The 25,893-nt window shown below is 39.3% G+C and overlaps 2 protein-coding genes across 2 annotated transcripts in view; both read left to right on the top strand.

The window, feature by feature from the left end:
- LOC129681336 (interferon-activable protein 204-like) overlaps window positions 1-25,827 on the top strand; it is a gene marked incomplete at its 5' end in the record, with an annotated part of 40,534 nt that extends 14,707 nt beyond the window's left edge. The window contains 3 exon segments of the mRNA XM_055613238.1: window positions 19,196-19,603; window positions 21,717-21,905; window positions 22,919-25,827. Of these exon segments, the coding sequence (XP_055469213.1) occupies window positions 19,196-19,603; window positions 21,717-21,905; window positions 22,919-22,939 (618 nt within the window).
- Window positions 1,003-17,812, top strand: LOC129681335 (inteferon-activable protein 208-like). The gene is made up of 5 exons (XM_055613237.1): window positions 1,003-1,216; window positions 12,219-12,500; window positions 13,458-13,579; window positions 14,587-14,754; window positions 16,467-17,812. The coding sequence occupies exons 2-5, from the start codon at window positions 12,239-12,241 to the stop codon at window positions 17,739-17,741; spliced, it is 1,827 nt and encodes a 608-aa protein (XP_055469212.1). The 5' UTR covers window positions 1,003-1,216; window positions 12,219-12,238; the 3' UTR covers window positions 17,742-17,812.
- Window positions 25,828-25,893: the final 66 nt, after the last annotated feature.

Raw genomic sequence — 25,893 nt, 5'->3', positions numbered from 1 at the left:
ATCCATGGACTCGGAAAGGGGCAGGGAGAAGATGAGGGAGGGTGGGGTTGGGAGGGAACAAGGGAGCGGGATACAGCTGGGATACAAAATTAATAAAATGTAACTAATAATAATATTAATAATAAAAAAGAAAAAAATTATCCAGCAAGTTAATATACTATAGGCTCTTATACTAGCATTAGCTGGTTGGTGTCCTATGTTCCATGTCGGAGGAAAACAGCGGTACAGACACCATCCACTATCAAACACAGGGGAACTCAGTCAGACAACTGTTGTTTCAAGCTCTGAAGCTACCAGAAGTTCAGAGCTTTTCCACAAGTTTGCAAGTCTTCAAGTATTGTCACTATATAGGCCAGGATCTGCTGAGTTTTCCCAGAAAGATTGCCTAAGTGGCCCTTATATTAATCACTTAAAGAGTACAGTTAAGCCATGCTACAGAGAGCAGTCATTGCCAACTAACGTTATGTTTAGCTGAGGTTGGAGTCACATGTTTCTGATGACATTACGCTCTGGAAAGCTATGGCCTGGGAACCATTGACAAAAGAATGAAAGCTTTGTAAAGAGTTTAAACTGGAAAGGATTCATGACAGATCTTTCCCTATTCAGGATATGTACAGGCAAGTACAGAGCAACAGGCTCTGACAAGTTCCCCTCTGGCAGCTTCCATTCTGAACAAGAAAAAAGGGGGAGATGGCTGAGTGACTCCCCTTTGTCTCTGTGATTTCACTTTCATTCAAAAAAGATTCCTAGTGACCTACTTCTAAGTCTGTGGGATATGAAAGACTCAATGCTGGAATTTCTACCTATTTTTACTTTAAAAAAAAAAATAACTGCATAAAGTGGAGCTTTGTTTCTGTAGGGTGTTTTTTTTTTTTCTAGAAACCACATTAATAACAGGAAATAAAGAGTTCTGCTTTCAGAGCTGGGGAAATCGAAAGCTATGAACACTGCTGGGAAGAATCCTATTTCATCACAACCCTCCCTGGGGAGACAGCAGGGAGAGGCAGACATCCAGCACTGCTCCACTTAGAAACTTACTTTAACCAGTTCCCTTGTCTTCTCTGTTATTCTGTAAATACTACATTTTCTCAGCATTCAGTGAGAGTGCAATACCCACATTTTGAGAGATTTATCTTCCTACTCAAAATAGACAAGCCCCATTTCCTGCCTTGCTGAAGATCTATACTCTGGACATCACTGAGACAATTCCAGGGAGGTAAGTCCTGCCCCTGTTACATAAAGGGTAGATAGCTCTGTAAACGCACAAGAACATAGGAAATCCAAGTGGTTCTTCCAGGGTATGGGGAGGGGGAGGCAGAACAGGGATGGTTCAGCTCCTCTCAGGGGCAGAGAACTGTTGCAGCTGGGCTCTGATGCCTGGTTCAGGAATTCCTTCCTCTCTGAGGCTTGAGGAAAGAAAAGGTGCATTTTGATTACTGCAGATTATAAAAGTTGATTCCTAAGAATAAGTATCAATAAATGAAAAATGAGAAGAAGGCTTTAAGTACATTGGCTGCAGGGTACACGGGTATCTGTGGCTATGGTGAATGAGTAAGTACAAGTTAGTGATAGGAAAAGTTACTGTGAAATGATATTGAGTGAAAATGCATCTGCGCATGGAGTTGCATTCTCTAATAATATCTTAATATTATACAGCATGGGAGCCAGTGGACATGTGTAGTAAAAACCTTCTAAGGTTCACAGATGCAGTTATTCAAAGACATGCTGTTTTCATAAGAATATTTAACACTTCCTTTTTCTCCCCTCCATAAACAGGACTAAGAATAATGTTTACTCACCTGGAGAGAGACTTTTTGTCATCTTGAAAGTTATTCTTTTAGGTTGGTTATATTTTATCTATTTTTTTATTTTTGTTTTTATATTTTGGGCATGACATACAAGTCTTATAAAAAAAGAGTTAAATAGAAATATGCTTCTGTTGTCTGCTTTTAGAATATTTGAAAGGATCTCTGTCTCTGGCAGAGTACTCCATGTGTACATAAACTTCATAATGTAAGTGACAATTTGAAGTTGTACCTGAATTAGATCAGTCTGACTAAGTTCATCAGTTATGTTGCTAAAGCCTGCTAGATTTTTACATATGTTTTCATCTTAATCATTTACTAATTGATACACTGTTGTATTGACCATAAGACTCTGGGTTCTCTTTTTTATTTTTTTTTTCAAATTCAGATATCTGTGGCCTCACAGACATGTTTGTTAACATGTAGATATCTGTACTTATATGAAAACAAATTCTGTGATTTAACAGAACTGTGAAGGAAAATAATAATAAATAGAATACACTATTATTGGTAGATGAATCCATAGTTAAAACTATTATCTTCTGGGGCTGGAGAGATGGCTCAGTGGTTAGGAGCACTGGTTGCTCTTCCAAAAGTCTTGACTTCAATTCCCAGCAACCACATGGTAACTCAAAACCATTTATAATGGTATTTAATGCCCCTTTCTGTCTGCGGATATATACAGGAAGACAGAGAACTCAGAAACATACATAAGTAAACCTCTTGTTAAAAAAATACTATTTTCTTCTAGGATGGGAAGGTTTATCTCACTGTGATATTTAATAATTTTACCTTCATTTCTATTAAAGCTCTGCTAATGTAGATAAACAGGATTTTCTTTAGTTTCTAATTAATTTTAAATTTCCCAACTGTTAGGAAATGTTTTATTAACAGCTCTTATGCACACTTCTAAAATTATATTTGGCCATTTGGCAGAAGCTGTCATTGGACTGCTTAAGTCCTTCATTATAGGCTGGTAATCAACAGATTTTTTTGATTTTATTTTTCTTTATTAATTACACTTTACTCACTTTGTATCCCCCCCCCATGGTTCCCTCCCTCCTCCTGTCCCAATCCCTCTCTTCTTCCACCCTCTGTATGCATGCCCCTCCCCAAGTCCACTGATAGGGGAGGTCTTCTTTTCCTTCCTTCTGATCCTAGTCAATTAGGTTTCATCAGGAGTGGCTGCCTTGTCCTCTTCTGTGACCTGGTAATGCTGCTTCCCCCTCAGGGGGAGGTAATTAAAGAGCAAGCCAATCAGTTCATGTCAGAGACAGTCCCTGTTCCTATTACAATGGAACCCACTTGGATACTGAACTGCCATGGGCTACATCTGTGCAGGGGTCTTAGGTTATCTCCATGCATAGTCCTTGGTTGGAATAGCAGTCTCAGGAAAGACCCTGTGCTCAGATTTTTTGGTTCTGTTGCTCTCCTTATGGAGTTCCTGTCCTCTCCGGATCTTACTGTTTTCCACTTCTTTCCTAAGATTCCCTTTACTCTGCCCAAAGGTTGCCCATAAGTCTCAGTATCTACATTGATAGTCTGCAGGGCAGAGCTTTTTAGAGGTCCTCTGTGTCAGGCTCCTGACTTGTTCCCTCTTTTCTCCTTCTTCTGATGTCCATCCTCTTTGCCTTTCTGGATAGGAATTGAGAATTTTAGCAAGAGTCCTCCCTCTTGATTAGTTTCTTTAGGTGTACAGATTTTAGTAGGTTTATCCTATATTATATGTCTATATTAATGAGTATACACCGTGTGCATCTTTCTGCTTCTGGGACAGCTCACTCAGTATGATCTTTTCCAGGTCCCACCATTTACCTGCAAATTTCATGATTTCCTTGATTTTTATTGCTGAGTAATATTCCATTGTGTAGATATACCACAATTTGTGCATCCATTCCTCCACTGAGGGGCATTTGGGCTGTTTCCAGCTTCTGGCTATTACAAATAAGGCTGCTACAAACATGGTTGAGCAAATGTCCTTATTGTGTACTTGAGAATCTTTTGGATATATGCCTAGGAGTGGTATAGCTGGATCTTGAGGAAGCACTATTCTTAGTTGTCTGAGAAAGGGCCAGATTGCTTTCCAGAGTTGTTGTACAAGATTACATTCCCACCAGCAGTGGAAGAAGGTTCCCCTTTCTCCACAACCTCTCCAGCATGTATAGTCACTCGAGATTTTTATCTTAGCCATTCTGATGGGTATAAGGTGAAATCTTAGGGTTGTTTTGATTTGCATTTCCCTGATGGCTAGTGAGGCTGACCATTTCTTTAAGTGTTTCTCTGCCATGCGATATTCCTCTGCAGAGAATTCTCTGTTTAGCTCTATACACCATTTTTTAATTGGATTACTTGATTTTTTGCTGTTTAACTTATTTAGTTCTTTATATATACTGGATATTAGCCCTCTGTCAGATATAGGGTTGGTGAAGATCTTTTCCCAATATGTAGACTGTCGTTTTGTTCTGAAGACAGTATCCTTTGCTTTACAGAAGCTTTTCAGTTTCATGAGGTCCCATTTATTGATTGTTGCTCTTAGAGCCTGTGCTGTTGGTGTTCTGTTCCGGAAGTTGTCTTCTGTGCCAATGAGTTCAAGAATATTCCCCAATTTTTCTTCTAAGCGGTTTAGTGTGTCTAGTTTTATGTTGACGTCTTTGATCCACATGGACTTTAGTTTTGTGCAGGATGATAAGTATGGATCTATTTTCATTTTTCTACATGTAGACTTCCAGTTAGACCAGCACCATTTGTTGAAGATGCTGTCTTTTTTCCATTGAATGGATTTGGCATCTTTGTCAAAAATCAGGTGTCCATAAATGTGTGGATTTATATCAGGGTCTTCTATTAAATTCCATTGATCCACCAGTCTTTTTCTATGCCAGTACCATGCAGTTTTTAGTATTGTTGCTCTATAGTACAGCTTGAGATCAGGGATGGAGATACCTCCTGAAGATCTTTTACTGTAGAGAATTGTTTTAGCAATTCTGGGTTTCTTGTTGTTCCATATGAAGGTGAGAATTTTTCTTTCAAGGTCTGTAAAGAATTGTGTTGGTAATTTGATGGGAATTGCATTGAATCTGTAGATTGCTTTTGGTAAGATGGCCATTTTAACTATGTTAATCCTGCCAAGCCATGAGCATGGGAGATCTTTCCATATTCTGATATCTTCTTCTAATTCTTTCTTCAGAGACTGGAAATTTTTTTCATACAAGTCTTTGACTTGCTTGGTTAGGTTCACACCAAGATACTTTATGTAATTTGTGGCTATTGTGAATGGTGTTGTTTCCCTAATTTCTTTCTCAGGCCTTTTGTCCTTGGTATACAGGAAGGCTACTGATTTTTTTTTTTTAGTTAATTTTGTATCCAGCCACTTTACTGAAGGTGTTAATCAGCTGTAGGAGTTCCCTGGTACAGTTTTTGGGGTCACTCAGGTATACTATCATATCATCTGCAAATAGTGATACTTTGACTTCTTCCTTTCCAATTTGTATCCCCTTGATATCCTTCAATTGTCTTATTGCTCTAGCTAGGACTTCAAGAACAATGTTGAAAAGATATGGAGAGAGTGGACAGCCTTGCCTTGTCCCTGATTTCAGTGGGAATGATTTAAGTTTCTCTCCATTGAGTTTGATGTTGGCTATAGGCTTGCTGTATATTGCCTTTACTATGTTCAGGTATGTGCCTTGTATCCCTGATCTCTCTAATACTTTAAACATGAATGGATGTTGGATTTTTGTCAAATGCCTTTTCAGCATCTAAGGAGATGATCATGTGGTTTTTCTCCTTCAGTTTTTTTATGTGGTGGATCACATTGATTGATTTCCGTATATTGAACCACCTCTACATTCCTGGGATGAAGCCTATTTGGTCGTAGTGGATGATGGATGTCTTTGATGTGTTCTTGGATTCTGTTTGCAAGTATTTTGTTGAGTATTTTTGCATCAATGTTTATGAGGGAGTTTGGCCTGAAATTCTGTTTCTTTGTTGGGTCTTTGTGAGGTTTAGGTACCAAGGTGACTGTGGCTTCATAGAATGAGTTTGGTAGTGTTCCTTCTGTTTCTATCTTGTGGAATAGTTTGAAGAGTATTGGTGTTAGCTCTTCTTTGAAGGTCTGGTAGAATTTGGCACTGAAACCATCTGGCCCTGGACTTTTTTTTGCATGGTAGACTTTTGATGACAGCTTCTATTTCCTTAGGGGATATAGGACTATTTAATTGGTTTACCTGGTCTTGATGCAGCTTTGGCATGTAGAATTGGTCAAGAAAATTGTCCATTTTATTTAGATTTTCAAATTTTGTGGCATATAGACTTTGGAAGTAAGACCTAATTATTGTTTGGGTTCCTTCAGTGTCTGTGGTTATGTCCCACTTTTCATTTCTGATTTTGTTGATTTGGATAGTTTCTCTCTGCCTTTTAGTTAGTTTGGCTAAGGGTTTGTCTATCTTGTTGATTTTCTCAAAGAACCAGCTCTTGGTTTCATTGATTCTTTGAATTGTTTTATTTGTTTCTAATTGATTGATTTCAGCCTTGAGTTTGATTATTTTCAGCCGTCTATTCCTCTTTGGTGTGTCTGCTTCTTTTTTTTCTAGGGCTCTTAAGTGAGCCATTAAGTTGCTTGCATGAGATGTTTCAAATTTCTTTTTGAAGGCACTTAGTGCTATGAACTTTCCTCTTAGCACTGCTTTCATTGTGTCACATAAGTTTGGGTATGTTGTGCCTTCATTTTCATTGAATTCTAGCAAGTCTTTAATTTCTTTCTTTATTTCTTCCCTGACCCAGCTGTCATTTAGAAGCAAGTTGTTCAGTTTCCATGTGTGTGTAGGCCTTTTGCTATTTTTGTCATTGAGGTCCATTTTTAGTCCATGGTGATCAGATAGGATTCAAGGGATTATTTCAATCTTCTTGTATCTGTTTAGGTTTGCTTTGTGACCAACTATATGGTCTATTTTGGAGAAGGTTCCATGAGGTGCTGAGAAGAAGGTAAATTCTTTTGAGTTTGGGTGAAAGGTTCTGTAGATGTCGGTGAGGTCCATTTGATTCATGACCTCTGTCAGAGTTATAATTTCTATTTTGTTGACCTGTCCTTTGTTGAGAGTGGGGTGTTGAAGTCTCCCACTATGGTCTGTGTGGGGGTCTATGTGTGGTTTAAGTTTTATTAAAGTTTCTTTTACAAATGTAGGTGCCCTTGAATTTGGGGCATAGATGTTCAGGATTGTGGTATCTTCCTGGTTGATTTTTCCCTTGATGAGTATGAAGTGTCCTTCTTTATCTCTTTTGATTGATTTTGGTTGAAAATCTACTTTTTAGATATTAGGATGGCTACTCCTGCTTGCTTCTTGGGTCCATTTGCTTGGAAAACCGTCTTCCAGCCCTTTACTCTCAGGTAATGTCTATCTTTGTGATTTAAGTGTGTTTCTCGTATGCAACAGATTGTTGGGTCTTGTTTATGCATCCATTCTGTTAGTCTGTGTCTTTTTATTGGAGAATTGAGTCCATTGATGTTGAGGGAGATTAATGACCAGAAGCTGTTAGATCCTTTGATATTGATTTTGGCCATGGTAGTGTGTTTGGCTACTTTTGTTTTGCTGTAGTGAAGTTATTTATTTCCTATGATTTCTTGAAAGTAGTTTTCTTGGGTTGTATTTTTTCTTCTAGTATCTTCTGTAACACTGGATTTGTGTGTAGGTATTGTTGAAATTTGTTTTTGTCATTGAATATCTTGTTTTCTCTGTCTATGAGGACTGAGAGTTTTGCTGGGTACAGTAGCCTAGGCTGACATCTGTGTTCTCTTAGGGTCTGCATGATATCCGTCCAGGCCCTTCTGGCTTTCATAGTTTCTTTTGAGAAGTCAGGTGTGATTCTGATGGGTTTGCCATTATACATTACTTGGCCTTTTTCCCTTGCAGCTTTTAGTATTTTTTCTTTGTTCTGTATACTTACTGTTTTGATTATTATGTGACGGGAGAATTTTCTTTTCTGGTCTAATTTATTAGGTGTTCTGTAGGCCTTTTGTATTCTTATAGGCTTCCCCTTTAAGTTGGGGAAATTTTATTCAATTATTTTGTTGAAAATATTTTCTGGGCCTTGGAGGAAGGAGTCTTCTTTTTCCTCTATTACTATTATTCTTAGGTTTTGTCTTTTTATGTTGTCTTGGATTTCTTGGATGGTTTGTGTCAGGAATTTTTTAGATTTATTATTTTCTTTGACTGATACAATGATTTCTTCCATTGTATCTTCCACACCTGAGATTCTTTCTTCCATCTCTTGTAGTCTGTTGGTTATGCTTACCTCTGTAATTCCTGTTTTCTTTCCTAGGTTCTCCCTCTCCGTGATTTCCTCTGTTTGTATTTTAATTCTTCCAATTCTATCTTCAGATCTTGAACCGTTTTTTTTTATTTCCTTCACCTGTCTGACTGTATTTTCCTTCAATTCCTTCAGCTGTTTGTTTGAATGTTCCTCTGTTTCTTTTATTTCTTCTAGTGACACAGACTGTTTGGCTGCATCTTTCTGTATTTCTTTACGGATGACCATAATCTCTTTTATTATATCTTCCCGTAATTCTTTACACATTTTATTTACTTCCTCTATTAACCTCTTCATTAGCATGTTAGGTCATCTTCTTGAATTTCACTTATGTTAGGGTGTCCAGGGCTACTTGCCCTTGGATAACTGGGTTCTGGGGATGCCATGTTGTTTTGCCTTTTGTTGGTTTGCTTTTTTGCTGGCCTCTACCCATCTCTCTGTCTCAGGTGTTGTCTGTTAATTTGTGGTGCCTGCTGAGTCCTGGGGCAGGGAGAATCCACTTGGCAGGGTTCTGAAGTTCTCCTCTGCTTTTTGGGTATGGTCAACTGAATAGTGGTGCTTCTCAGGAATTGTCACAGTTCACTTTAGGTGTATGGACCTGTATGGTAACTGTGATGTTCAGGAAGGTTCTCCTCTCATCAGGAGAGGTCCTGGTGATGGCTGTCCTGCTGCTGGATTTTTTGCTCTGAATTTAGTGAGCAGCAGCTGTTGCTCTTAAGGTGTAATTTTTGGGTGCAGCCCTCTTGAAGGACCAAGAATTTCCACAGTTTTGTCAGTCTAGCTAGGGATAACTGGTTGATCTTTGGCACAGTATCTGAGAGCTTCTGTAATGGCTCTCTGGCTTTTGTAGGTCTGAGAATGGAGCTGTGTGCTCTAGTGCCCTAGTGGTACTCAAAAATGGTGGGTGAGCACAACACTCCTGCCTGCAGTAGAAGGCTAGAGCCTAGAGTCTGTGTGAATCCAGAAACTCTTTTGATGCTGGGTGTCCTGAGCGTTAGACCTGATGATCCCCCCACTGTGGGGTTTCCTCCTGACAGGGACACCCAGTCTTTGCTTTGGGGACTGCCGTTCTGTCTGGGATGGCGAGTAGAACCTGTAGGCACAGACACGTGTGGCTCTGCCTTTCTTGCCTTTTGGAGCCTGGGCATCTGCCTAAACTGGGTAATTTTCCCGACACCTTTTCGGGGTGGTGGTATCAGCTGAGTACTCTGAGATCAGACCAGCTGTTTCCCTCCCTGTGGGTTTGCACCTGACAGTGAAACTCAGTCTCTGGTGCCCTGGGGCCCGCAGTTCTATCTGAGGCATCGAATCAGGTGAGCAGGCAGGGATCTGTGCTGGTGCCTGGATCCCCGGCTCTGGCTCAGGGCTGGCTCCTGGGGTGCCTGCGGAACCCAAATCTTTTCCAGGGGATGTCTGGGTGACCTAAGGTCGGTCCCAATCGTTTCCTGCACCATGGGGTCATCTCTCAACTGGAAATTCCAGTGTGTGATGTGGTGCCCACAGTTCAGTCTGGGACAGTGACCAGAGCACGTTGGCTTGTGGCTCTGGGCTGGCAACCAAGTGCCTGGCTGAACCGGGATCTCTTCCGCGGTTTAGTCAGGTGAGTTAAAGCTGATTGAATCCCCCACTGTGGGGTATCCTCTCACCTGGGAAACACAATCACTTGTGTTTTGTGGTTGTGAGTTCTGATTGCTGGTCACTGTGCCGATCTTGCTGTGCTGCTGGTCAGAATGAGAGTCGTCCCGGCGCCGCCATCTTGCCCCCAATCAACAGAGTTTTGTTTTGCTTCTGCCACTGTAATTTCACTTAGGATGTTTCTATCTTCCTCCTGTGCCCAAAAGTCTGCTCTTTAATCACCTCCCCCTGTTGGGCTGTCCTTACTAGGCTACAGAGAAAGAGGATCCAGACAGTCCTAATGAGACCTGATAGGCTAAGGTCAGAGAGTAAGGGAGGAGGACCTCCCCTATCAGTGGACTAGAGAAATGGGGGTGGGAGAAGAGTGAGACCAGGAAAAGATCAGAGAGAGGCCTACTGCCGGGATACAAAGTGAATAAATTGTAATAAATAATAATGATAATTAATTTTTTTAAAAAAGTGTGTCTCTACCTTACATCAGTAAACTGTATGTCCTTCTTCATCTGTCCTTTAACCATGTTGATGTTCTTTCTATTTCACCTTTTTTTTTTCTGATCAAATCTTTATTTTTAAGTCTAGGTATACCTAATCAAGTTTTCATTTCTCATTTTTGAAGAACTGAATTTTCTTTCTTTTTCAGTTTTTAGTTCTTTAAGAATTTCATATAGTATATTTTGCTCATTTCACCCCCTTCAATAATCTTTTCCAGATACACACTCTGTTCTGTACGCACCCAATATTGTATCTCCCTTTATTTTTAAAAACCTTCTAGTACAGCTCATGCTCAATGAACTAGGGCCCATTCCTTTAATAAGAGTGGTTCTCCCTATCAGCAGCTATCAAATGCCATCCAAAACTTCTTAGCTGTTTATCGGACTTTGTGTCCATTATGCCCTTCCCCCCTCATTTCATGCTGGGATTTTGTCCTATGTAAACTTTCACAAGTCTTACCACGATGGTGTATCATGTGATACACTTGAATGCATCAAGTTCATATGTGCAACTACCCAGCGGAGTTTGGCCAACACTGTGTCCCTGTAATCATCCACCACCTCTGCTTCTTATTTTTTTCCTTCCTCCACTTTTCAAGGATTCCTGAGAAGGGTAAGATTGGTGATTGCCTTTCTCTCATGATAGCATGCATAGCAACTTTCAGCACCACAGATGTTTTCTAGTAGGAATGTAGTAGCTCCTGAGTAAGTACCACCTGATTTATCCATGGTCTATGATTCAAGTATATGGTGTCTTTTTCAAGTTCTGGAAGGATACTAAGGACTGACTGATATATCTTAGGAGGTCTAAGATATATGCATATATATATATATATATATATATATATATATATATATATATATATATATATACTGGCATAATATGTATTCTTACATTATATACGAGAAACTTTCTATGCTAATAGTTTTTATATTGTTTGAAATATAATTAGTTTCTCTTCTTTCTATTCCTTTCACTACCCTACTGCCCCATTCTCTACCCCCATTTAACTTTTAGGTTTAGGTTTTCAAAGTTTATAAAAGTAGACAGAAAAAGAAATATAAGAATGACTTTCCATGCAATGTAAAAGAAATTAACCACATCATAAATCTCGATAATGGAAGGGGTGTTGTATGTTTTGAGCCTATGATTTCAGCGTAAAAATAAACATAGTGCAGATTTTTCAAAGGCTTTTAATATATTTTAGAGGGAATGAATATTTTTATTTTAGAGGGAATGAATATTTTTAATAAATTAGTAAACTATTACAAGTTTTTTGAGAGAACTTAAGCATGCCTGTAGATAGAAAATAGTGTCTATTGACAAATAAGACTCATTAAGTCAAGCCTGAATGGATGAGATCAAGAAATTATTGACATAATTACATTCAATAAATTTTATGCTACTACTCTGGAAAGTATGAAAATGGTTAAGAAATTGACAATAGTATGGGCATAAGGGATCCAGATAGCACACTCCAAGCCCAAGGGAGACAGAATTCTAATGAGAGGTGTTTGGGGGAAAGCCTAGTGGGCAGGGTCAGTGCCTTAGCATGAACATTACTACCTCAGGCCATTGTTCATCCAGGTGCACTGTAATAGGATGCATTCAGTCTGCCTCAGAATGGGGATATCCAAAAACCCACAGCAACAGCCTTCATCATCAAAAAGAATGGGAAGAGAACTTTAGCACTCACAGTCCACACTCTAAACACTGCAGCTCTTACTCATTCAACATTTTTCTTCCACCTCAACTACCACTGACCTAAGTCATCTACTATGGTTAGTGGGAAGAATTTCCTAGACTTGTTTATTAGTACAGAAGTTCTACACAGATGATACAGTGGTACACCTTGTATTTAACTCTATTTATCGCACACAATTATAGACAGCACTATCAGTTAGGGTCATTTACTCACATGAGAATATCCTATTTTTGAAGATGTCTATGTATGCCTGTAAGCCTGTGTCCATTTTTATCTTTTAGACTCATCCATAATTTTAGAGATGGCAAGCAAATTCAAGAAAATTGTTCTTCTGAAAGGATTACAGGGCATGGAGGACTATGAGTTTAGGACAATCAAGTCCTTACTAAGAAAAGAACTAAAACTAACTAAAAAGCAAGAGGAGTATGACAGAATTCAGCTGGCTGACCTGATGGAGGACAAGTACCCAAAAGATGCTGGACTAGCCAAGCTGATAGAACTGTGCAAAGACGTGGAAGAACTTAAAGAAATTGCTGAAAAGCTTAAAACAGAGAAGGCTAAAGGTAACAGCAGGGTACCTTCAACTCTCAACCCATCTCCACTCTCCCCAAACTTGGTAGCTCTCTGCAGTGATCAGAGCTTTTTTCTATTGTGTGTCTTAGAATCTATAAGGTTGAAACATTTTAAATATGAACAAGCTGATGATTTTGAGAATCCTTCCTTACCAAAGAAATTTGATGTATTTCAAGGTAGATATCTTTTGTGTTGGAGGTAAATAAAATAAGAAGCAGTTGTTGAGATAGATTAGAATATCCAACATGGTAGGGAATCTAGAAAGTGAAGTAAAAATTGAGAAATTGTCATTTAAGACATTTAAATAGAGGAAATTTAATACTTACTTGACAATCTTACCATTCTACTAATATCCTTTCTGTTAACAAATATGAGCTAATATTTAAGTACGAACCTGCATCTTAAAGATGTAAAGAAGTTTTTCTTTATAAAGTCACTGGGTTTAAAAAACAATGGGTATATTGGCCCACAACTCTAGACCCTAGCAGTTAGCATAAGGATGTTCAGGCAGGAAGAACTGAAGTTTGAAAATACTGTAAGTTACACAGAAAGAAGTATCCCCAATATAGAAGTAAGATGTCAAAATCTAAGGTCACTACTTTGTTATATCAAATATTAAATCATAATTTATTTTTCTTTTCCTATGGTTTGGAATGATTTTCTTTAGAGGATGACCTACTGTTTTATCATTAAAATTTGGGTTCCTAAAATCACTCTGTGGGATAAGAAGTTTGGTTCAGGGTTGGACTGATAAAATAGTTTTTGAAGTCATTGTCTTTCTGTAAAATCATTAATGAACGTGGAATAAAATGTTATCTTATCTTTTTAAAAATGAAAGAAAAATAATTCTGAGTGAACTTCAGCCATCTTAAACATTTCCCTGGGTTTAGTGTGTGTGGTTTTTTTTTTTGTTTGTTTGTTTGTTTTTTTTTTTTTTGCCACTACAGTTACAAAACAAAGGAAAGGAGAACGGAAAACTGCGGTGAAAAAAAGAAAGCAAGATGAACCCAGTAGTTTCCCAACTCCTGCCACCAATAATGAATCAAACAAGAATAAACCTTCTTCAAAGGTAAGGTGACTAGTCTCCGGCCAGAAAAAGTTTCTATTCAGGTTCTTAACCTTGTTGACTCTTTAGGAAGGTTTAGCACTCTTTCTAGTCCAAGGCTCTAGTGAGAATGGGGTTCTAAGTCAACAAATATATAGTGACCTTCCATTCATTTTGTTTCACATTTACTGTGGGCTCTAACTTGTGCAGGATAAGCTCTAACGTTGCAAACATAAAATCACTACTCGGCTTTTTAAAGAAACTTACTGTAAAGTGGTTGCTTTGAGATGTAGCTTTTTAAAAGATTAAACCTAAACATAGACTGTAATTCTACATCCTATGCTCTTCTGCAATCACGGGGGAAAAGAGAGTGGCATAAATGTATCGTGGTTGCTCCTCTATGAGGCAATCCTACATTTCAGTTAGGGTTTCTGTTTCTGCGAAGAGACACCGTGACTAGGTCAACTCTCATGAAAGAAAGCATTCCATTGGATCTTTCTTATGTTCAGAGGTTTATTAAATTACAGTCATGGTAGAAAGCATGGCTGCACACAGACAGGCATAATGCTTGTGAGGAACTGGGAGCTCTATATCTCCACAGGCAGGAGGAACAAGGTGTGACACTGGGCATGGCTTGAGCAAAGCCCACAAAGCCCACCAGAAGTGACACGCTTCCTCCAACAGGCACACCTACTCCAACAAGGCCACATCCCCTAACAGTGCCACTCCCTGGTGACCCAGCATTCAAATCTCTGTGTTTATGGGAGCCATTGTTATTCAATTCACCACACTACACAGCTGATCTCTTAAGAATAAGATGTGCTCAAAGACACAAGTATAATTAGAATTCAGTAATAAAACAAATAATCTTATGGTCTTGAAAATATTGTGTTTTATTTAATATTAAAGACATTACTAGGGGCTGGAGATAAAACTGTAGAGAAAAGCACAACTCAGTGTGTACAAGACCTGGGGTCCAGTTTTCAATACATGGGAGACTCAAGAGAGAAAAAGAAATGTTTTTCTTTCAGAACAAGATAAAACAAACCAGAAAAACTGAAGTTGGAAAGAAAAGGAAGCTTACTGAGGACCAGACTCGGCTTTCAGAACCTTCAGAAACCAACACACAAAAAAATGAAGGTTGTATCCAGACTCCCCATAAGCCTCTACCAACAACATCCACTTGTTCCTCAAAGAAGGTACCATTTTCCTCTTCCCAGTGCTTGTCCCTTCCCCAAAGCACATCACTCTTCTCATCACAACCTTCAAAAGACTTCTCACTAATCCCCTACTATGAAGACTCTCCTCATATTACTGAATAGCTCACTAAGCCATCTGTTAATGTATCATGATCTCAGGATATTAAAAAGATAAGTATTTATGGAATATATTTAATGCTGTCAACCAGCAATCTGATTAGAGTTCAGGAAAAAAAAAAGTATAGAGATACAAACAGAGACACAGGAGTGTAGCAGTTCCCCATAGCTTAGTTCTTCTTAGCCCTAACTGGTGACCCAACTTCTGAGATTATTTTCACCATCCTGTGGTCTTCTCAGCGGGTGTTTTGACACATGATGTTTCCCTGTTTAGGAAATCTTTATCCCTGCCCATTCACTGATCAAGCAACTGTGTAACTATAATAGCCATTTTTGCTGAAAGTGAGCTTCAGACCCTTCCCAGACATATGCCAAACTCTCCCAGCCATTTCTCATAGGAAGGAACAACCATTCTGGTGACTTCTTAATGTAATTACAATGTCTAGAATTTCTCATCTGATTTTCTAATAATGTACTTAATGGTATCATCATTCATCAGGTGTGTATTTTGAGACCCTAACTGCAATTTACACAGATCTAATTTTGATGCATGGTACAATTGTGTTGAACACTCTTTGTAACCAACTTTTAATCCTTTTAAATTATAGAGTCCTGTTATTTAACATAGGAAGCCCTTAAACACATTCACTATCTTGTTCACACATGGTGATAGCAATATAATTGGAAATGTACACAATCCCCAAAAAAATGAGCTACACTTACTGAAAGTTTTGGCTTAAATAGCATTAACTTCATAGCAATGGTTGCGTTTTAGAAGACTTGTTCCTTGGAAGATCAAAACCATACAAAGAAATCAGTAAAAGTGGCCATTAGAGTTATATGTAGGTATTTGCATTCTAACTTACCTTCAGTTTTAAAGAAAAATTTATCACCTTTAACATTATATTTAACATTTCTTCATTCTTCTAAGATCAGAAAAATGTAATAAAAAAACTAACTAGATCTGTTGCCTGAAGTACAAGCATTTCTCACATACATAGCAGTTTTATTGGATTTGAATTATGGTTATTTTAAAGATCCAAACAAAGCTTTGACTGAGTGTAGATGGGCTTTAGGCCTGATAGTCCAGCACTCTGTCAACTGAGCTCCATCTCCATCCACTACAGTACCTGTCACATAATCTCACATCATCTGAAAGTGTAAGGAATAGACTCCAGTTTGCTAAAGAGAACTAAGGATTGAATATTTAATGGACTAGAAAGTCTATGTGAATGCAAGTCCAGATATATGGGCCAATTTTACCACAAGTTTAGCTACCCACAAAATAACACTGAGTTGAACCAGACCAAGTAATTTTTGACAAGTTTTTCTAAGATGCTCTGAGCAAGCATCTCATCCCCAACCAGTGAAAATTCAAAATCTTGCTTTTATTAGAAGTTGTAATATTGATTAGAAAGGGAGGAGGCTAGGTGTTAGAATACCTAAGTGTGTGCTAAAAGAGTTAGTTCAGCCCAGGAGAAAACAGACAGGATAAAAGTCCGATTTTCAAATGGAAAAATGAAAAGACATACTTGATCTGATTTTTAAAAACCATTAAGCAGGATTAAAAGTTTCCCAATCTTATTTTCCTTTAGAAACAAAAAAACACAATCATCCAAAAACATGGTATCATAAAGACAGAAGTTCCACAGGAAAAGCAGCAGCATCCCCAGTTTTCAGCAACCAGCAACTCCTCAGCTGTGAGTGAACTCCAGACTCTCCAGGGACATTCAGCAATTGCTTCCAGCAGCCTTCAGATTCCTCTGATGCCTCTAGAATCACTCTTGGCTTTAAAGATGTTGCAGGCCTCTACAGTACCAACTTGCCAGAATTTTCCAGTGTCAGCATCACACTCCTGTATCCCTCTGACCTGTCATGTGTCTCCTGCACCGTTCAGTGCAGTCCAGGCTCCTCATGAACCTTCAGCAACAGCATCTAGCAATGACTGTGTCCCTGTCATGCGTCCAGAAACAGTATCCAAATCTCTCAGTGCTCCTCAGATGTCTCCAACCATAGTGCCCAGCAGTGTCCAGGACCATCTCCTACCTACAGCAGCAGCATCCAGTAGCACACAGGCTTCTCACAGTCAACTAATAGCATCCAAAAGTGTAAAAAGTACTAGAAGGCCTTCAGCAACGCTGACAAGCAAATCCAAGCTGGGAAAGATGTCTCCTCCCACAACAGCATCGAGCAATGCTCAGGTTTCCCATGCTCCTCTTGCAGCAACAGCATCCCAAAGAAACTCTGCCACTCAGGTGCCTCAAAGACCAAAACCCTGTAGCATTCAGGCTCTTAACTCTACAGCAAAGGCTACAGTAAAGGCATCCAAGAATGTCCAGACCCATCAAGTGTTTTTACCAGCAGAGGCCAATTATTTCCAGGCTTCGGAGGCACCTCCTCTACCAACATCCAGCAGTCTTTTCACCCCTCAGGTGCCTATGTCAACAGCGACAAGCAGAGTCCAGACCACTCAAAGGCATCCAGGAACAGCATCCAACTGCATTCAGGCTTCTCACTTTCCTCTGCCAACAGTGTCCAGAAACGTGTGCACCTCTCGAGTGCCTCAGCTAGCAGCATCCAGTACTGGGCCGGCCATTCTCCATCCTAAAGTAAAAGCATTCAAGAGCACCCAGGCACCTCAGGCACCCTCAGCAACGACATCCAGCACTCTCAGGCCTCCGTGTGCATCTCTACCACCAGCAGCCAGCACTCTCCTGGAACCACGTTCATGTCTACCAAAAGCATCCAGAAGTTTCCTGGCTCCACCCATGTCCACAGTAACAGCATTAGGGGCTTTCCAGGCTACTCCAGTGCCTCCAGCAACAACAAACAACAGTCTATCCAGGGTAATGGCCAAGAGGACAATGTAATTGTACAAACAATATAATGACAGAGATTAGCACAAACTTGGAAGGCGTCTTCATTTTTTTTTTAATTTTTGTTTTTTTAATATTAGTTACATGTGTTAACTTTGTATCCCTCTTTCCCTCCCAATCCCACCCTCCCACCCTCATCTCCTCGCTGTCCCTTTCCAAGTCCACTGATAAGGGAGAACCTCCTCCTCTTTCATCTGATACTGGTTTATCAGGTGTCTTCAGGACTAGCTGCAAAGTCCTCCTCTGTGGCCGAGCAGGGCTGCTCCTCCCTGAGGGTGGGGGGTGAGGTCAAAGAGAGCGCCATTGAGTTCATGTCAGAGACAGTCCCTGTTCCCCTTATTAGGGTACCCACTTGGATACTGAGCTACCAAGGGCTACATCTGAGCAGAGGTTCTAGGTTGCATCCATAGATGGCCCTTGTTTGGAGAAACAGTCTCATAAAAGACCCCTGTGGGAAGGCTTCTTCATTACTCTATACGTACACATAATCTTTTATTCAAATAATCGCTAATTTTTATTGTGTATAGTTACTGATTCCCACCTAAATTCAATAGTAATACTTTACATTGTATGCTCTACTCCATTGAGAAAATAGTCAAGTGATCACTTAACGTTCCTGTTCTGTAAGGAGCACAGTGAGACACTTGCTCATTTAATTTTACACCTTAAAATTTTTGTCAAGGTGTTGTTTACATAATGTGCATCACTGCTCCAGTTACACTGAAAATGCACTTCCTGGTGACAGAACACAGCAGTGAGGAGTAAGAGTTAAAACCTCCCACCCACAGGGTGAAGTCTGTGTAAGCCTCCAGGTCAGACTACAGAAAGTGCTGCCAGTTTTTAGCTGACTTCCTTTGCTGGTACCGAGCTTGACCATGACTGCCAACATGCTGCCTCTATCAGTTTTGCGATGTTGCCTCCATTTCAAAGTACTTTCCTGATGCACAGAAATGACATAGGATACTGTGGAGGTAGGTTATCAAAGAGAAATGCCTTCACAGTTTTTTTTCTAGTCTCAGGGTTCTCCTCCATGCTTGTTATTATGCCAAAAGAATAACTACGAGACCAAATCCTTTCTGCTTAATGATGTTTGAGGGGATCTTCCTGTGCCTGCCTACCTAACCTTTTTTCAAGAAAGCTCTGATTTTTTAGAAAATGCTTTGAGTTGAAATCTTCAAAATGTTCCCAGATAAAAGACTTGACAAGAGCAATGGAGGCTCTGGGTTAGTTCCCAAGAATTACAGGTATAATCCCTTTATCCACCAGGAATAATTTATATTAACTGGAATTTCTAGGTAGCAATTGAGGTAAATGTTTCTTCCTTTAGATAGGTTGTAACAGAGCAATCATTGTTTAGATGATCTCCATTCTACTCAAGTAGAAAAGTTCCTTATGATCTGTCTTAACTATGCCTGTTTATCTTGTGTCTATTTATGTAAACACAAAAGAGAGGAATTGTACCAAAGAAGCCTTCTAAGGAAGAAGGTCAGCATCAAGGTCCCAAACAAGTGATGGTATTGAAAGTAACAGAACCATTTACTTATGATATGACAGAGGACAAAAGGATGTTCCATGCTACAGTTGCTACTGAGACGGAATTCTTCAGAGTGAAGGTTTTTGACACAGCCCTAAGGAAAAAGTTCATCCCCCAAAAGATCATTATCATATCAGATTATTTTGGAGCCAATGGGTTTCTGGAGATATACAAAGACTCCTGTGTGTCTGATGTGAATGTTAAACAAATAATGGTTATCTCGAATACACTGAGGCAAAGAGCTAACGAAACTCCAAAAATTTCTCATCTTCTTACACAAACAAATGGGACATTTGTGAATGGAGAGTTTGTAGTAACGAAGGTAAGCCATTGTGTTGTTTGTAAAATTTCTTCTGCAATCTGAGATTTTAAGTTTTAATTTAGCGCTGAAATTTGCTCAACTTACTTAACACAGGAAAACATTGCCTTCCATAGCAGAAAGAGACAAATGAGGTTTCCTCACTTTGGGGATTGGGATGGTTTCCTAACATTCTTTTCCTCAAGGTACCACAGGAAAATTCTTTAGAAAGAGATTTATCAATAACCTTTGACATTTCCTGGTTATGACAATCTATCTATCGGCATCCTAATCCCAGACATTGTTCAGTTTAAGTACACTTTCCTTTTAGATTTTGTTTCTTTGATAGCTTCCTCATCAGTATTATCAGCAACTCAGTTGTGAGTGAAGAGCCAAATTCCTAGCCTAGATATAATTTGAAACAATGAGAATAAGAAACCAAATAGACTATTCTTCCCTAGTATAAAGCCTTGTCCAACAAGCCAGGATTATATCTTTAAAGTGTTCTCACTCTCATATTCTTTAGTTTTCATCAAGTTCCTTTGAGGAAGTGACTATGAGAGAAAGAGGAGTTCGGGAGGCTAGTTTAATTTCACAATTTATATCTAGGCACAATGAAAGTGAGGAAAATTTAGTAAGTCTATGGTCTTTGGATGTTTCTTTAAGTGCCAATACCCCAATTCATTTGTAAGCTTATCCAATGTATGATTTTGTAATTTGCATACATGAATACAGTCATGTTATTTATGCTGCTTCTGGCTGTGCTGGTATATTTTGTTATATAAATGGAATACAAACTAAAACACCAGATCCAAATGCTGTAGATTTAACCTGAGTGATTTGGAATACAGTGAATCAATGTGTACACTGAGCAAATGTGCTCTATTTCAAAAAGAGGGATGTGTGTATGTGTGTGTGTCTATCTATATATCTGTCTGTATATGTGTGTCTGTCTCTCATGCTCTTTGTCTCTTTTTTAATTAATTATTTTTTATTAATTACAGTTTATTCACATCATATCCCAGCTGTAGCCCCCTCCCTCATCCCTTCCCAATCCCACTCTCTCTTCCTCCACTTCTCCTATGTCCCTTCCCCAGTCCACTGATAGGATAGTCTCCTTCCATCTGACCCTAGCCTATCAGGTATCTTTGTTTCTTTTTTTTGTCTGTTAGTTTGTTGGTTTTGTTTTAGTCTTGTTTGTTTGTCTTTATTTGCTTGTTAGTTTTCTTGAGAGAGAGAGACAGAGAGAGAAAAGGTGTAGAGATGGCAGAGTGTGGAAGTGAGAAGTACCTGGGAGGAGGTAGGGGAGGGGAACCACAATCAGAATATGTTGTACGAAAATAACTTCATTTTCAATAAGAGTTAAAGTAAATGAAATAAAGGCAGTGCATGCTAGTGTTCCTCAGACTCCCCATGAGCCACAAGTAGCCTTTATTCTCAGGCCTCTTGCTGTACCTAAAAAGCCTTCGACTGTAAGTAGATATGATTCTTTGTTTATTTTCGTTCTTTCAGTTTTGATCCCATACTTAGAATCTTTAAGAAATCTCAACTGTTCTGATAGGTTAAGACACTCATTTTTCCTGAAGATGCTCAGCAGTTAAAAACCTCAAGTAGGTAAAGCTTAAGTAAGAGTGGTTTTCAGAGGCTGGAAGGAGGCTCAGTCATTAAAGTCTAGGCTCACAAATAAAACCTCAAGAGCGATTTCCAAGAAAAAGTTTGTTTACTGCAACATCCTAAACTATTTTGTTTCTATAATTCTATTTTTTCCAGTTATTTATTTATTTTGTCTGTGATGCTTGAAAGAAAACACAAAGGCCATGAAACTAGTGTGGAGGTCAGAAGGCAGGTTTCAGGAATGAGTCCTCTCCTCCTACCATGAGTCCTGGTAATTGAGCAGGTTTCAGGAATAAGCCCTCTCCTCCTACCATGAGTCCTGGTAATTGAGCCCAAGTCATCAGGCTTGACAACAAACACCCTTACCGACTGAACCATCTCACTGGCCCTTGTACCAGCAATTCTAAACCCAAGAGCCATATTTGCCTTGTTGGAGACAGGTTTAAGCGACACAGTTTATTTCTCACAGATGTGACAAGCTTTGATACATTTCCTACAAGATGAATGTTAATTTGTTTTACAGAAAAATAAGAGGAAAGAATTAATTTACTATGGAATTGAAGATGAAACAGGAAAAATGGAAGTGGTGGTATACGGACGGCTGACCAGGATCAACTGTGAGCCAGGCAATAAACTTAGACTCATCTGCTTTGAATTGACCCAAAGTGAAGATTTGTGGCAGCTGAGGTCTTCAAGGCACAGTTACATGCAGGTATATGATCTGAGAAATACCATTCTTCCTATGAATCATATAATTTTTTAATACTGTAGTAAAACTTGACCGTTGGCATTACAGAGAAAATCCACAGGTGGAGGAAAATTAAGCTTTGCCCATTTATCATATAGCTTCCTTAGATTATTTTTTGAATAAGGGTTTTTGAATCATGGTACAGAAAATAAATTCAGAAAGACTCAAAGTTGTTACACATTTTGTTAAATGATAAACTACCTCATTTATAAAAGCAGAGAGATAATTTGACAGGACTTGGGTTAATTAAAATGTTTGTTCCAAATTCTGACTCTCCGAATTTTCAAATTGACCAAAGTTGAAAACATAAGGAACCTCAGTTCTTCATCTATAACATACAAATATCTCTTGCAGAGAATCATGGACAGAAATCATAAGTTACCAAGGATTGCCCTGAACAAAGCAGACTGCAAGGTTCTAAAATCCACCCTCCTTGTCACACTTATACATTTGTGTGGGATTCATTTTACACACCACACACACACACACACACACACACACACACACACACACACACACAACTACTATTGCAATGTAAACAAAAGAATTATAAAGGATGACCTGGTTGTTCATGTGGAAATGCTCTCACGCTACCTTCATTCTCCAGACTATCAGCCAACATTCCAAACTTTCCCTCAGGGCAGCTGCACCAGCCAAGCCTTTTTCTCCCTGCTCCCAACCTCCCTGTTCAATGAAACTCAGTGACTCAGTAGTTTCGTTTCCTCAAGCATTGCAACTCTTTCCCCCGTAGCTTTGTGCACACCCTGCTCTTCCAGCTGTGCTCAAGCCTGTAGGAATGATCAGTTAATCCCAAGGGAGGAAAGAACGCTGACTCCAAGGACAGAGATGCACTTAAGGAGCTAGGCCAGAGAATAGAGGCATGTGTGACTCATGGTGACTGACTAGTCAGTGTAAAAAGAAAACTGTGGAACCAGCTGCATTTCAACTGATCTGTTGTCATTGTTTTCTTCTTTAAGGTGATCAGTGCTGGAATGTAAAGGAAAATGACTCAGCCCTGGTTCAGTTATGAAAACCTCCCTAGAACTATACTTCTGAAAACCTGAATGTCAATGATAATGTTTACGGAGATAAGAACCAAGTACAGAAAATGAATGTGTATATGACCTGTTGAAATACCATACCTATAAAACCCAGCTGTTAATTCTAAGAAATGGTGCTTTCTTACATTTTTTATACATTTGTGTACTATCTAAATTTCATATTTTGTATCTATAAGTTTTATACCTAAAACAACAAAAAACAGTTTCTGTAAATCAGTGCTTCCCTGGGAGTATCTTTAGCCTTTTAAGAGTTGCTGTACAAAAAAAAAAAAAAAAAAAAAAAAAAGTTACTGCATTGAACATATGACAGGAGTCTACCGCAGAAGGCATCTGAAAGACTCTAACTAGCAGTGTTTCAAAGCAGATACTAAGACCCATAACCAAACCTTCGGGAGAGTACAGGGAATCATATGATAGAAGGGGAGTTAGTATGATGTGGAAAGGATAGGAGCGCCACAAGGACTAAATATATCTGGGCACAGGGTCTTTTCTGAGACTGACACTCCACCAAGGACCATGTACGGATATAACCTAGAATCTCTGCTCGGATGTAGCCCGTGGTAGCTCAGTAACCAATTGGTTTCCCACAGTCAGGGGAACAAGGACTATTTCTAACAGGAATTCAATGGCTGGCTCTTTGACCTCCCCACCCCCCAAGGGAGGATCAGTCCTGTTAGGCCACAGAGGAGGACTTTGCAGCCAGTCCTGATAAAACAGGGTCAGATGAAAGGGGAGGAGGTCCTCCCCTATCAGTGGACTTGGAAAGGGGCAGGGAGGAGATGAGGGAGGGAGGGAGGGAGGGTTGGATTGGGAGGGAATGAGGGAGCAGGATACAGCTGGGATACAGAGTTAACAAAATGTAACTAATAAGAAAAATACCCCTGCACAGATGTAGCACATGACAGTTCAGTGTCCAAGTGGGTTATATAGTAATGGGAAGAGGGACTGCCTCTGACATACTCTGATTGGCCTGCTCTTTGATCACCTCCCCCTGAGGGGGGAGCAGCCTTACCAGGCCACAGGCCACAGAAGATGACAATGCAGCCACTGCTGATGTGATCTGATAGACTAAGATCAGAAGGAAGGAGAAGAGGACCTCCCCTATAATACCTTTTAAGATTCGAAAGAAGGTTGAATTCAGCCTTGAGTGTAGTTCCCAAAGATCCTGTGCTGAGGACAGAATCAAGTCTTCACACCCCTTTTGCTGAGTGAATGTGAGTGTATTCTAGAGATTATCTTTTTGAAATAAAAATCCCCAAAAATGAGGTCTTTGGGGTAAGGCATGCTATTTTCAACATTAAGGAATCTCATCTCCAGTTCTAGAGTGAAATAAAATCACTGCAGACTTTTAGGGGAAAATAAGGAAGCCTTATCTTAAAGGAAAGCAAAGGAATTAAGAAATTAGTCAGGATTCCCAGGGAGGCCTTTCTGGAGTACTATTTACTTTTCTATGCTGGAAAAGTATACGTGACAGAAGCAACTGAGTAGCAATGGATTTATTTTTGCTTATGGTTTAATGGTAGAGGAAGGTGAGATTGATGATCATATTGTACCTGCAATAGGCAGCAGAGAGAGATGAACTCTGGAGTTGAGCTCTCTCTCTGTCTCTCTCTCTCTCTGTCTCTCTCTGTCTCTCTCTCTCTGTGTGTGTGTGTGTGTGTGTGTCTGACTCTCTGCTAAGGACCTTAGCCTATTCAACAATATCACCCGTACTTAAATTGAGTGTTTCTGTATTCCTTTACATAGTCTAGAGACCTCTCCCATGCATACGCTCAAAGGTTTTTCAGAAGTGATTGTAGATGATGTAAGATTTACAGTCAGTATTAACAGTCATATGGGGCAAACAACAAACATGGAAAGGTTGGGATAGCAGAAATAAAGGCAGAGATTGTTAATGAGCTAAGGATGAGTGGATCTCTCATCTTGGAAATCCATGTCTTATTTCCCATTCTAATGGTACTGAACATTTGTGCTTAATGAGATAAATTTAGTTCATGGTCACTTCTCATCTATAGATAAATGCCACTAGAGAGCATTTGTGGAAGGAAATTCTTGTTTGTTTGCTTTTCTTTTATTATCTGTTTTGCTTTAACTTTGCTATTCCAGGCTGAGACAGTCTGGCATGGGGATTAGTTTAGCAACTTGAAACTCCACTTTTCTTGTCCTGTAACCACAATGCACTTTCTAGCCAGAGACCAGTATCCATATTCACTGTGTACATTCAAAGTTCTTCTAATAATATATCTGAAACTTATTGTTAATATTAGTATGCACATACATCAGGTTGCAAATATATGTGCTGCAAACGATGAAAATGATTACTGCCCTTAGAAATACCTTCCTAAAACCCTTGTTTATATTCAAATGTATCACAGACCTTTTGCTACCAAGAAAAACAGCCTGATCCAGCCTAGACTAGCTTGGGTACATGTACAGCCAGACAAACTGTGTCTTTAAAATGAACTGTTTTGATGGATATTGTATTCACCTCCTTTTTCTTATGCATAGTTGTGTGTATCTAACCAAAATAAAGTGTTCTGTAAATTCACAGGGAGTAAACGCCTACCTAATCTAAGCACATCAGTTGAAATAAAGACTGACCTGTGTTACACCTTCAGCAAACTAACTCTTGAACTCCATGAAAGCAACTCCAAACAAAAACTGGGGCCTTGAGTACCTTTACTCATGTGGTCCACAGTTGCTCTTCACACATAGTCCTTCCTAATATGCGTTGTAACTTTGCTTTAAATAAACTGTCACTGCTTCTTTAAAATCTGTGTGAGCCTTTGCTAAAAATCTTTGAATAAAAGGGCAATATTTTGGAACCACCTGGCTTAGACTCTGACTACTACCATATCCTGTAACAAAAATATAGGAAAAAGTCTCAACAA

Source organism: Psammomys obesus, unplaced genomic scaffold, assembly GCF_907164565.1.
Source record: "Psammomys obesus unplaced genomic scaffold, mPsaObe1.curated_primary_1811, whole genome shotgun sequence".
Taxonomy (NCBI): Eukaryota; Metazoa; Chordata; class Mammalia; order Rodentia; family Muridae; genus Psammomys; species Psammomys obesus.
This window is presented reverse-complemented; position numbering and strand designations above follow the sequence as displayed.

Coding starts and splice junctions, on each gene's coding strand:
- LOC129681335 (XM_055613237.1), top strand. CDS start 12,239: ATGGCAAGCAAATTCAAGAAAATTGTTCTTCTGAAAGGATTACAGGGC. Junction 12,501..13,457: donor TAAAACAGAGAAGGCTAAAG/GTAACAGCAGGG, acceptor TTGCCACTACAG/TTACAAAACAAAGGAAAGGA. Junction 13,580..14,586: donor AGAATAAACCTTCTTCAAAG/GTAAGGTGACTA, acceptor TTTTTCTTTCAG/AACAAGATAAAACAAACCAG.